Below are 13359 nucleotides of genomic sequence, written 5' to 3'. Positions count from 1 at the left end.
CCAGTACCTAACTTTGTGATCTAACTTAAACCTTTGTACTGCAATATGATCTCTTCCTGCTTCATCATTAAGACCACTGATTCCCCAAACCTTAGTGTTCCCTACCCGATTTTCCCACCAAATCAGTTTCAAATTTCCAACCCATTTGGCTAAAAGCCCGTAGGAGTAACATATATACATATATATATATGTATATGTATGTATACTTTTTTTTTTTTTGCCAACACGTTTTGCCAGATAGAATAAAAGGGAGCAGGGTGCTACAAAGTCTTAATATCCCATTAATCTGGAACACCAGGAACTGAACTAACCTGCTTCTCAGTGGCACTGTGTCCTCTCCTGTTATGGCATAAACAAACCCTTCACTGGCTCTTTTCTAGAGTGCTCCTGGGGATGAGATTACTGAAAACAATCAAGGCTGAGATACAAAGATCCATCCACCAAAAAGAACTTTTTTTTTAATTTTGGTTTTTATTATTAAATATCAAGCATACAAAAAATGTGTGAAGAATGACCATCACTCAGCTTTAATAAACTGAAATCCTTCTCACGTATGATATTTTTTTAATGAAGTAACACATTACAAATACAGCTGAAGCCTCCTGATTTTCCTCCTACCTCTCCAGAGGTAAACAAGCCAGATTTTGGTATTTATCACTCTCATGCATGCTTTTATATTTTTAGTATATATGTATACCTTAATCTTGTTTTGCATGTCCTAAAACTATTAAACCTTATCACATAGCACCTATCAATACACCATTTCATTAACCTATTTTTGAGATGTAGTGAAGTTAATACACCTATCTTGCACTAATTCACTTTAACAGCCAAATACTACAAATACACCACAATTTATCCATTCTTCTAAAGGACATTTCTTCCAGGTTTTTATAATTAAAATCAATACTGCAATAAACTTTCTGTACATGTCTCCTTGAGTACACATGACAAGAATTCCTATAAAATATAATACCTAGAGACTGGGTTCGTGCATAAGCAACTTCAAATAAATTTCACTGCCACCAGCAAAGATGAGATCACATTGCTTTACACTCAGCAACATATGCAAGTGTCAATTTTTTGTTTTGTTTTGTTTTCATTTTTGCCCTTATGATGGCAGTGAAATGGTATCTGAATGTTGTTTTAATGTGCAATTCTTTGATTACTAGTAAGATTAAGCTTCTTTTCAGGTGAATGACTACTCAGGGATTCTCATCAGTGAATTAATTCTTTCAGATCCTTTGATCATTTTCTAGATTTATATGGAGTCTTTTGTTGGTTACATGGCATGCAAACCTAAGTTTGAATTTTAGTGTACACAAATTTATCAATCTTTCCTTTTTGTGTTTATGTCTATTCCAATGTCATCATATTCCTTGTTTTTCTATAGGTTTAAGGTTTTGCTTTTCATTTATAGATCTTTAATCCATTCTTCCTAATGTAAGGGTCTGAATAAAATCTGACTGTACAATTTGTGCTTACACGTCACTTATACCATTTAATTACAGGTTATTTTCACCTTTCAAAAATGATTTTTTTAATCATAAAGTTTAATATTGATCTTATGTAGATATTCTAAGTACCTATCAGTTATATTATTTATATACCACATTTCTCTAAGAATTTCAAGATAGCAATTTCTCCTATTATCATTGAATCTTAGAATGTTAGCATGATCTAGGGACACCTGGGTGGCTCAGTCATTAAGCATCTGCCTTCGGCTCAGGTCATGATCCCAGGGTCCTGGGATTGAGCCCCACATCAGGCTCCAAGCTCGATGGGAAGCCTGCTTCTCCCTCTCCCACTCCCCCTGCTTGTGTTCCCTCTCTCACTGTCTCTCTCTCTCTCTCTCTCTCTCTGTCAAATAAATAAATAAATAAAATCTTTAAATAAATAAATGTCTTGCTGAAATGCCATTAAAATAGTTGCCATTTTCCAGGGACTTAAAAGAAAATTTAATGGAGGTTTCAATTCACTTCACATATTTTTGAGTATCTATTCTGGGCCAGGCATTACAGATAAGGAAGTTTTCCTGCTTTCACGGAGTTTACAATCTAGCAAAGAATCTAAGAATGATAAAAGCAAATATTTTACTCCTTTCTTTGGTGCCTCTTACATTTTTGCAAGTTGATTCTATAAACCATTTCTGGTGCGAAAAGTCAGCTTCCATCTTTAATTTGAAGAATCATCTACCTTCAATGCTGGAAAGAAAAAGACATTTTTTAATACTACCTTGAAATGTATAAACAGCTACTCAGTAGAAAACTGATCAGTAGAAACTCATCAGTAGAAAACTGACTAAACCACTTGAAATTTAATGACTTCAGAGTATAATGTTTCAGTAACTCTCAGAATCAGTTTACTAGACCTCTTTCTTTCATAGTCCTAGGTCAGTGCTATTCAAATACTTTTGTAGTCAAAGGGGTTTCTAAAAACTATATCCTCATGTTTTCATATTAGTTTTATTTTCAGTCACAGGTAATTCTTATCTAGATTCACCACCTGCTTTGTAATTGTATGACTCCGCAAAAATCAGAAGGCACTAACGGATGGCCAACCCATCCAAAGGGTGCCCTGAGTGAAGACAAGTCAGCTTTGATATATGATGGACTAAAATCCCACTACCTAAGGCTCCAAGCAGTGAGAGGAACAGCCATCAAAATTTATCTCCAACCATTTTAATAAATGCTTTAAGGAACATTTATAAAAATAAAGCTATCAAGTCACTCTTTTTTTTCCTAAGATTTTATTTATTTGAGAGAGAAAGAATGAGAGAGAGAGAGCATGGGGGGGGAGGGTCAGAGGGAGAAGCAGACTCCCCACTGAGCAGGGAGCCCGACATGGGTCTCAATCCCATCATGACCTGAGCCGAAGGCAGACGCTTAATGACTGAGCCACCCAGGCGCCCTCAAGTCACTCTTAATAGGAATCACTACATCTAAATTTTTAAGTCAACTAAGAGCTAGAAGAACCAGCTAGAGAGACAAAACCAGCTAGAGACAAAATGAGGAATAAGATGATAAATAAATTGATGCCAAAACAAGATCAATCAACTAAAGAAAAAGTTACTGGAACAGTTATATAGAGATACACAATATAGTCCTTATCACCATAGTTTGCCTAATTCTAGAATAAATTAGGCTTTGTGTGCTGGAGATAAACATAATGAGGTATAGGCCAATTGGCATAAAGATGCATATAAGCAAAAACTGCACAGGGACTTTGATGATAAAACAGTTTACATCTTTTGAGCGATTACCGTATGCTTAAACAATGTTCTAAGCCCATGCACTTATTATCTAATCTTCAAAGTCAAATCCTATTCTTTTGAATCCAGTACTATTATTCTCATCTTCTAAGATATAAGGACACTCAGACACTGAGCTGTTAAGAAACTTGCTAAGGTTACATAGCTGATTAAGTGACAAAGGATGGGTTTGAACCCAGTCTGACTCCAGAATCCATGTATAACTATTATACTAAGCAACCTCTCAACATCTTTAATTGCCTTTTTTAAAAAATAAAAATTTTTGTAGCAACTTAGCAGCTGGTCATGAAACCATAAAGCCGAATTTTCAAAGATTCATATGCATATCAAAGCTTCTCAATTTCAACATAAGCCTTACCATAAAAGAAAAATGTTGTCATCATCTATTGTATATCCAGGACCTATAGCACCCAGGAATTCCAGGCTGGGAAAGAATGAGACTCAGATCTAGTTTTGGTCTCCTGAAACTTCATTTCTGCAAAAGACATAGCCGAAACTAAAAACTATTTCAAATGCTGATGTTACTTTGAATTATTTGCATTTCCTGTATTTCTCCCTCATATGTACCCCATTCTCTGCTGAAACGTGCAAGTACAGGTAAAGAATAGAAGCCTGTTCCGTGTAGGTTCAATTATACAATACATGAATATAATAAAGTCAGAAAATAAAGGTTAACAAGATCATACTTAGAATGCGATTCTAGAGACAATAATCCCTGGTATTTGAGAATATCCTGTCAGATAATTTCTGAAGTAAACATAAGTATATGAAAATGTTTAAGCATAAAAAGGATTGCACATACTGCTCTATAACTTGTTTTTTGTTTGTTTGTTTGTTTAAAGATTTTATTTATTTATTTGACAGAGAGACACAGCGAGAGAGGGAACACAAGCAGGGGGAGTGGGAGAGGGAGAAGCAGGCTTCCCACCGAGCAGGGAGCCCGCTGTGGGACTCGATCCCAGAATCCTGGGATCACGACCTGAGCTGAAGGCAGACGCTTAATGACTGAGCCACCCAGGCGCCCCTATAATTTGTTTTTAATGTATCATAAATACCCTTCCATTTCCAGAAAAGATAAACCTCTATCATAACTTTTAAATGACTATATAGTGTCACATTTTATGATCTTGACAAAATTGACTTAACCAACTCTGGGATTCTCTTAATCTTACATAAAGATAATAAAATAGTGGTAAGTTTAAAACTGCCAAGTAAAGTGGTTGACAGAATTATACCAGTTATCAGTGCTTTTTCTGTAGTGTTTGAATATTTAGATTAAGGATTCCTGACCCTGGTTCTACCTATCTCAAGAAGATACCACGAAGATCAAAGCACAACAAAGTGTTGTAGTGTCCAGATCCATAATTCAAAGATTTAAAAGAACTACCTGGGACTGGAGGCTAGAATCCAGTAAGAATTCCAAGAAGCAGATTTCAACTCCAGGCATTTGCCCTAGCTTTAGTCTGCTCAGAGCATGTGTTTAATCAGGGTGATCAGCTGAAACACAGACTTAACATGAATTTCATCATGGCAAACTGAAAATGACTGATGAAGGGCAAACCACCACCGGCTCCTCATCTCTAACCCAAGTGAACCCTCTTAAGGTTAGAACTAAGGCTTTTTTAAACTACCAAATTCCAGCCACAAAGAGCACCAGGCCCCAAAACTTAGTAAGTGATTAAAAATCCAAATGAAGGGGCGCCTGGGTGGCTCAGTCGTTAAGCGTCTGCCTTTGGCTCAGGTCATGATCCCAGAGTCCTGGGATCAAGTCCCACATTGGGCTCCCTGCCCAGTGGGAAGCCTGCTTCTCCCTCTCCCACTCCCCCTGCTTGTGTTCCCTCTCTCGCTATTTCTCTCTCTGTTAAATAAATAAGTAAAATCTTTAAAAAATAAAAATAAAAATCCAAATGAAGTAAAAATAGTTTTCTTTTACACTTACCTCTGGTATCAAATGAATCAGCTTCTATCTAGGAATTAGTTGAACTACATGATCTACCAACTACCTAAGCATCATCTTTCCAGATGTATCATCTCTGGAAAATAAAAAGTAAGTAAATAAAGATTACGATTATATGACTTGAATGCACACCAGCCTACTCCCAAGTCATACTGTATAGCCTCAAGGAAAATTAACCTCAAGGAAAACTTCATTCTTTATATGAACCTCCAGTCAGTAATATAAATTGACTCATTTATTTGGAGAACGTCATGAAATGCCCAAACTCAGTATCACATTAGGACAGGTCTTCTTACACAAGCTCAGCTTTTTGTATAAATTTAAAAGTTTGGGGGCATCTGCCTCCAGCTCAGGTCATGATCCCAGGGTCCTGGGATCGAGCCCCACATTGGGCTCCCTGCTCAGCGGGGAGTTTGCTTCTCCCTCTCCCTGGGTCCCCCTCCCAGCCCCGCACCCCTGCTCATGCTCTCTCTCTCTCTCTCAAATGAACAAATAAAATCTTTAAAAATAAATAAATAAATAAATAAATAAATTTAAAAGTTTGGGTAAAACTATACAGTGCTGTGAATTGTGCAAGACTGTTGAATCACAGATCTGTACCTCTGAAACAAATAATGCAACATATGTTAAGAAAAAAGAAAAAGAAGAAGATAGCAGGAGGGGAAGAATGAAGGGGAGTAAGTCGGAGGGGGAGACGAACCATGAGACGATGGACTCTGAAAAACAAACTGAGGGTTCTAGAGGGGAGGAGGGCGGGGGGGATGGGTTAGCCTGGTGATGGGTATTAAGGAGGGCACGTTCTGCGTGGAGCACTGGGTGTTATGCACAAACAATGAATCATGGAACACTACATCAAGAACTAATGATGTAATGTATGGTGATTAACATAACAATAAAAAATTAAAAAAAAACAAAACTATACAGTAAGTCTAACCAAACCCTGACAATAAGAGAACAGGTATGGAAAAGGAAGGAGCCGTGTGCTGGCTGCAACCAGAGCTTGACAGCCATGGGAAAAATTCAGCAATATGGGGAGTAAGTGGCATGGAATACTGCCAACCTCTCCAAGTCCGCAGGGTGTGTAACTGCAGAAAACCCTTGTAACCAGTCATTAAACTCACAAAATCCTTAAAAAAAAAAAAAAAAAAAAAAGGAAAGAGCCAGGAACTCGTAAGATAAATAAGAAGGCTATCTGGGGCCCCTGGCTGGCTCAGTTTGTAGAACATGCAACTCTATCGAAAGGTTTTGAGTTCAAGCCCCACCTTGGGCGTGGAGTCTACTTTAAAAAAAAAATGAGAAGGTAATCCAAAATAGTTAACATTTTTTTCAAAGCATGTTTCAATTTCATTTCAGCCAATGCTGACTGTATTTAACCTTTACTCTTGGTAAAAATTTATCACAATAAACTAAGAAAACCTTCCTCTGACGTAGCAAAATGGAATTAGCATCACTTGACGCCCAAGTTGGCCACAAGATGGCAATATAAGAAAAAGCATACTTTCCTCTTCCAACACTTGAGTGTAATCTAACTTTTAGGTGAAAAAGGCTGGACACAAAACTCATCACTGCAGGCAACCTTCAGACTATTCCCTACTCACCAGATTACTAACTAGAAAGTTTCTTATATTGCATTTAATGATAATTTAAAACTTACTAAAAATATTAGTTATATTTTTATCATGTTCCTTTCAATGAAGCAATGTGAAGATTTAAAAATCTATAACCTCAGATAAAATCTAGCTAGAAAGACAAGATTCATGTCCATGGGGAGTACCAAATAAGCAATAGAGCAAGCTATGCTAAGAATAATAATCACTGGTCACAGAAATCTTCATGAAGATAAAAGGTGCAGGTCCTGAATGAGCCTTAAAATTGCACTTAAAATAATACTGTATTGTATAGTTGAAAGCTACCAAGAGAGATCCTAAAAGTTCTCATCACAAGAAAAAAAACTGCAAGGGCACCTGAGTGGCTCAGTCAGGTAAGTGTCTGCCTTCAGCTCAGGTTATGATCTCAGGATCATGGGATCAAGTCCCATGTAGGGGAGGCCCGCTTCTCCCTCTCCTTCTGCCTGCCACTCCTCCTGCCTGTGCTCTCCCTCTCTTTGGGTCAAATAATAAATAAAATCTTAAAAAAAAAGAAAAGAAAAAAATTGCATTCTCTAATAGGTAACACCACATTCAGCCATTAAAATTAAATTAAATTAAAAATTAAATTCTTCAATCACACCAATCACATGGTAATTGCTCGGTAGCCACATGTGGCTAATGGCTACCATACTGAACAATACAAAACATGTACAAGTGTACAAAAACACTTCCATCATCACAGAAAGTTCTGTTGGACAGCAGCACCTTAAAGGATGGGTATGACTAAAATACATTGACAGGAAGTAGTGGTTACCATTCTTGAAAATTCCTACTATCTATCAAGAACTGTAAAAAACATCCCACTCAAACTTGACAATCCCATATTTACAGGGAAATTTGAGGCTCAGAGAAGTTAAATAAATTTCCCAAGGTCACCTAGCTATTAAGAACTAGGATTTAAATCCAGTTCTGTGGAAACTCCCAATTTTCACCTCGCCACGCCACTTCCTGCATGAAATAGAGGCAGAGCTACAGAAGATGGTTTGCTTCAGCATATAATGAGAATGCTATTGTGGCACAGTAGGTCAGAAGGAAACTGAGGTATTTTAAGTACCTGAGACATATAACCAAAGTGTTATTTTAACTCCTGTCCTATAGTTGAATAATACTCTAATTATGTAAGATGTTTTCAGATGGGCAGCATATTAGATTAACCAAGTGAACAGAAACAGGAAGTAAGACTTAAAGTGCAAGGTTTCTACAGCTTTAACAATGTCTACCTCAAAACTCCATGATCCAAGTATTCCCTACAGGAGAATATATATATATATATATATATATATATATAAAGGTGCAACTTCTCTATTTGAATCATCTCACAAACAACCTAGATTGTAAAAGTTCTGGTCTCTGTATCATTGGCACATAACCTAAAGTTTAGGACATAAATCCTGATGTTAAACACATGATACCTTTGCCAATACATGATGCTCCCTGCAGGACTCGAGCTATGCTTCAGCAAATGTCATTCTACCACGTGAAGGCCATTTCATATTTACTGAGCACTGAGGGAGCTTAAGTACGTAATTTGTAAATTCCCCCATGAACTATCAATGACCCATGCATTTTGTTCCCTATAAGAAATAAATGCTTCTAAGTGTTCGTGCCCATGGCCAAAATGTACATTTTACGTTATGTGAATAGGTGCTTCATGAAGGCCTGATACAAACTACAAATTGATTAATACCAAATCATCTGATGCTTTGTTTTAAGATTACTACTACTGCTCAGTTGTACACTGTTCCATGCCAACTACTCAGTGCCTACTCTGTCTCTAGCATTATAGGTTATAACAGCAACTCAAATAACCTATCTTTTTTAGATAGAAAAGACACATAGACATGGGACATAGAGAACACTTTAAGGCCTATCTTAGTCCAAGTTCAAGTACTTGCTTTATGGTCCCATCAGCCTTTAACCACTCCTACTGAGAATGTCCAAATCCAAGCCCACTTGATTGTTAGGGCATCTACAGCAGATGTTACAGATGCTTTCACAGTGCCACTTCTGGACTGGCAGCCAGGGGTCTGAAGACCCAGGCCTTCCTTCCGCCATGGATTCCATCTTCAACCTGAAACAAAAGGAAAACAATACAAAACTTCATATAGGAAGTAAATGCCCAACTGTCACTTGGCATGGCTCTCTTTTAGGGATAGCTCTCTAAGACACTGCTATCAGAACAGATTCCAAGTTTTGCTTCCCACTCACTGTCAGCTACTTTAGAAATAGTCATTGTTTTGGGGTGCCTGGGTGGCTCAGACAGTTAAGCATCTGCCTTCGGCTCAGGTCATGATCCCAGGATCCTGGGTTCGAGTCCCACATCAGTCCCCCTGCTGAGCGGGGAGCCTGCCTCTCCCTCTCCCTTTGCCTGCCGCTACCCCTGCTTGTACTCTCTCTCCTGTCAAATAAATTTAAAAATCTTAAAAAAAAAGAAAGAAAAAGAAATAGTGATTGTTTTTAACCTCTCAGAGCATATAGAAAATAAAAGTGGGGAGTTCAGGAACACAGACCAACCATTCAGCTCATACCAAGAGCCCCAGTCTCATTGCTGGTGTAACAAATGAAAATACAGTACCTAAGGGCTTTGCATCAAAACAGCAGGAAAGAATAACTTGAAATCAGAATACAGGAGGCAGTAAAACTGCTACTCTGGTAACCTGACATTTTATCTATTTCATAATACTTGGTCTATCTCAGAATTTATAAAGCACTTTCTATATTTACCTCATTTTGCAAGTACTATGTCATCTCCATTCTATAGGTCTGCAAGCAAGGTTTGGAGTCTAAATGGCAGGCAGCTTAGTGGTTAAGATAATGGATTTTGAAGTCAGACAAAACTGGATTTGAATCTTGACTCCCCCACATATTTTCAACTTCTCTAAGCTTCTGATTCCCTTTCTGAAAAATGAAGACAAATATCACCTACCTCTTAGGACCCTTGGGAAGATTAAATGAGATAAAATAAACATAAAATACTTTGCACAGTAGCTGCCATGTAGTGAAATACTTAATATGTTGTTTCTATTATTAAGTGTCCAAGCTCGCCCAACTACTGAATAGGAATAGGGAATCCTGTCTAACAATTTCACTTTTCACAATAATCTTGAAGCTGAGAAAGACATTCAGATCCCTCATAAGGTCCTTCCAAATGCAAGGTACTCCTAATGGAAAACTAGATGATTTTAGCCGTTTTTTTTTTTTTAAGATTTTATTTATTTGAGAGAGAGAGAGAGTGCATGAGCAGGGAGAGGGGCAGAGGCAGAGGGAAAAGCAGACTCCCTGCTGAGCGGGGAGCCTGATGCAGGACTCGATCCCAGGATACTGGGATCACGACCTCAGCCAAAAGCAGACACTTAACCGACTGAGCCACCCAGGCACCCGATTTTAGCCTTTTTAAGACTTAAAAAAAGATGCCGCGTGGAAGCCGGAGCCGCGCCTCCCGCACGGCCCCTCCCGCCAGCCCGGCACCTCAGATGAGAGCAGCGCCTAGACCAGCACCAGCAGCGGCTCCACCAGCTGCTGTCGGCTCACCTGCTGCTGCACCCCGGCAGCCAGGTCTTGTGGCCCAGATGGCAACCGCTGCAGCTGGCGTAGCTGTGGGCTCTGCTGTCAGGCACACGATAGGTCATGCCATCACTGGGGGCTTCGGTGGAGGAGGCAATGCTGAGCCTTCAAGGCCTGACATCACTCACCAGGAGCCTCAGGGAACCCAGCCAGCACACCAGCAGTTTGGCCCATGCCACTCTGAGATGAAACAGTTTCTGGAGTGTACCCAGAACCAGGGTGACCTGAAGCTTTGTGAAGGTTTCAGCGAGGTACTGAAGTAGTACAGATCTGCAAATGGATTAGCTTAATCAAGAAGTTCAAATTGAAGATATGGAAAATCATCTCTCATGACCAAGTTAATTTAGCATAAAAATATAACTGATGGTGAATATATAAAGTGTAAAACCACCAGTTAAGCCTCTCCTTCATCATTAAATATAGCTTTCTTCAGAACTGGAATGAAAAAGGTTGTTCTTACTGTATAGTTCATTGAGATGGTTTGAATTTGGGGTTGGGCAGATGTTTGTGTGCCTCCTTAAATCACCTTCTGTGATGTTCTCATTTATGAATTAATTAGAATAAAGTGATTTTCTCCAAAACAAAAAAAAGACTTAAAAAAATAGCGGCATCTGGGTGGTTCAGTCATTAAGCGTCTGCCTTTAGCTCAGGTCATGATCCCAGGGTCCTGGGATCGAGCCCCACACCAGGCTCCCTACTCAGCGGAAAGCCTGCTTCTCCCTCTCCTGATCACCCTGCTTGTGTTCCCTCTCTCTCTCTCTCAAATAAATAAATAAATAAAATCTTAAAAAAGAAAAAAATATATATATATAGCTTTGGTGGGATTCCCAGAAGCTTTTATTTTGCATGTTTACATCCTAAAAAACATTTCCATTTTCCCCAACTTAATGCTAAAATATGAGTTTACCCACTCAACACCATAATTTCAGAAAGATATCCAACACACATTTTGCTAAGTAAACACTGGAAACATGCCCCCTCTGCCCTTGGTGAATACAAAAACCATGTAGTTTCTCTGGTTCATGCTGCCATTCTTTCTCAACATTAAATACAAGTTCACAGCAAAATAAACCATCCCTTAAACTGAAGTGGGCAAAGATATATTCACATAAAAGCCATCAGCGTGGTTTTGCTTTTAATAGAAAATCCTTTATTGCTCAATCAAGCCATTTATGGTGTTGGTTGGTTTCTGGTCATCACTGTGCACAAAATAAATATAAGTAACAGGAAGCACTGCATGTTTAGAGTCCTTATAAATATATCAAAAACCACCTGAACTGTCATATGTGACAACTGAATTATATACACGGTTATTCATTGTTGGGGCAATAAGAAGACTGTAAACTACCTAAATGTTGACCAATAAAGCTTAAATAAATTATGGTATGCACATACATTAGATTACGGTAAAACCATTATAAAGAACGTGGATGGGGGCGCCTGGGTGGCTCAGTCAGTTAAGGGTCTGCCTTCAGCTACATAACTTCCAGTCAAGATCCCGGAGTTCTGGGATCAAGCCCTGCATCAGGCTCTCAGCTCAGCGGGGAGGCTGCTTCTCCCTCTCTGGCTCCCCTTCCCACTCCCCCTGCTTGTGCTCTCTAACAAATAAATAAAATCTTTAAATAAAAAAAAAAAAGAATGTGGATATTCTTTATTTATTCATTTGGAAATCCTAAGTGGGAAAAGTTAGATAACTGGTAGAGTATGTAAAGAAGACGGGAGGGTGAAATACATGTATTTGCTTATACTTACATAAAATATCTCAGAAAGGACACACAAGAAACTGTTAATGCTGTGAGGGCCGTGGGGAATTAGGTGGCCTAGACGTCGTGATACACGCTTTGATCCCTTTTTAATTTTGAACCACGTGAATGTATTATTTTCAAAAGATAACATTAACAATAAAACTTGAGAATTATAAGGATTATGATAAGTCGACAACTGTCTATTACCACATTCCATCCACTAGTTTACTTCTTTCACACCTTGGGCCTGTAAGAACAGCGAACACCTACATTATATTCAAACTGATGTAGATCAAGGAGGAAAATAGGAATCCATTTATACTCAAGGTCACTAAGCAAAACTTTTTATAAGAAAAAAGATACCCAAAATAAATGTAGTGTTTACTTCTAGAAGGTATCTAACATTTAATATAATACCTGGCCTTCGTATATTTTGATTTTCAAAAGCGGAGCCTCATAATGGTTCACTCACCCACCCAAGGTCACTGGAGAAGTAAACTGTGGTGCTAGTACTTGCTTTAGGCTTGTCCTGGGCTAAGGCCCGATTTCTTCTTTAGTATATATTAGGCTTTTTAGGGAACCCTCACCACAGTGGCGACATTAAAATTGGGAGCTCCTCTTAGGGCTCGGTAAAATCAAATATCTGGGGTTGCTGCCGAGGCTCACTAAGAAAGCTGGAATGCTCTGAGCAAAGACTAGGCCAAAGACAACATTTGCTACAGCTCCTGCAAACCCAGCAAGGACCTGGGCCCTGCAGACACGAGAAAATTAAAGTGTACTGGTCTGAAACTCCTCCCAAGGTCTACCCTCTTACCCAGGGAGATATAAGTCGAAACAGCATTGGGATAATAACAGTACCTTTCCCTCCAAGCAAAATGAATCCAGGCGATTTCCAGGAACACCGGCACTCTATACATGAAGCAGAGTCTATTGTTTCCGGGTCTCGGGGAAGGAAGGCTGACCCAGTGCTGCAGAGACCCATGTGGAAATAAGCCAGGCAGAGCATTTCCCTGCCTACCCCAAGGCGCCACACAGCCGAAATTAATCACCTTGTGACTCACACACACTCACTCCCCCATGCTTGCTCCAAATAAAGGCCTGCCATCAGGATACAGGGTTCAAATGGAAGAGAAATTCAAAACAGTTAGGGAGCAAAATTAAGTGCACACTCAC

The 13359-nt window shown here is 38.9% G+C and overlaps 2 protein-coding genes and 2 non-coding genes across 13 annotated transcripts in view; 1 reads left to right on the top strand and 3 right to left on the bottom strand.

The window, feature by feature from the left end:
* CCNB1IP1 (cyclin B1 interacting protein 1) overlaps nucleotides 1-13359 on the bottom strand; it is a 36749-nt gene that overhangs the window by 9351 nt on the left and 14039 nt on the right. For 2 of the 10 annotated variants that reach the window (XM_027572573.2, XM_027572575.2), the window contains exons 2-3: nucleotides 8773-8948; nucleotides 2120-2204 (exon numbers count right to left, since the gene is read on the bottom strand). In XM_027572573.2, coding sequence (XP_027428374.1) covers nucleotides 2120-2173 — 54 coding nt within the window. In that variant the 5' untranslated portion in view covers nucleotides 2174-2204; nucleotides 8773-8948. Of the gene's footprint in view, nucleotides 1-2119; nucleotides 2205-3629; nucleotides 3747-5210; nucleotides 5647-8768; nucleotides 8949-9601; nucleotides 9776-13044; nucleotides 13348-13359 lie in introns of those variants that run through there. The other 8 variants (XM_027572572.2, XM_027572569.2, XM_027572574.2 and 5 more) reach the window with 8 other exon arrangements.
* Nucleotides 2515-2662, bottom strand: LOC113910803. Its single transcript, XR_003516288.1, has one exon. It is a non-coding gene; the product is annotated as a small nucleolar RNA SNORA79 (small nucleolar RNA).
* LOC113910807 lies at nucleotides 4732-4808 on the bottom strand. The gene has a single exon (XR_003516292.1). It is a non-coding gene; the product is annotated as a small nucleolar RNA SNORD126 (small nucleolar RNA).
* On the top strand, nucleotides 10288-10704 carry LOC113910398 (coiled-coil-helix-coiled-coil-helix domain-containing protein 2-like). Its single transcript, XM_035728287.1, has one exon. It carries the CDS (start codon nucleotides 10288-10290, stop codon nucleotides 10702-10704), a length of 417 nt encoding a protein of 138 aa, XP_035584180.1.

This window comes from Zalophus californianus, chromosome 6 (assembly GCF_009762305.2).
Source record: "Zalophus californianus isolate mZalCal1 chromosome 6, mZalCal1.pri.v2, whole genome shotgun sequence".
Lineage (NCBI taxonomy): Eukaryota > Metazoa > Chordata > Mammalia > Carnivora > Otariidae > Zalophus > Zalophus californianus.
Note: the sequence above shows the minus strand (reverse complement) of the source record. Positions and strands in the feature narration are given on the sequence as shown.

Excerpts from the sequence above, each read along its gene's own strand:
- LOC113910398 (XM_035728287.1), top strand. The coding sequence starts at position 10,288 with ATGCCGCGTGGAAGCCGGAGCCGCGCCTCCCGCACGGCCCCTCCCGCC.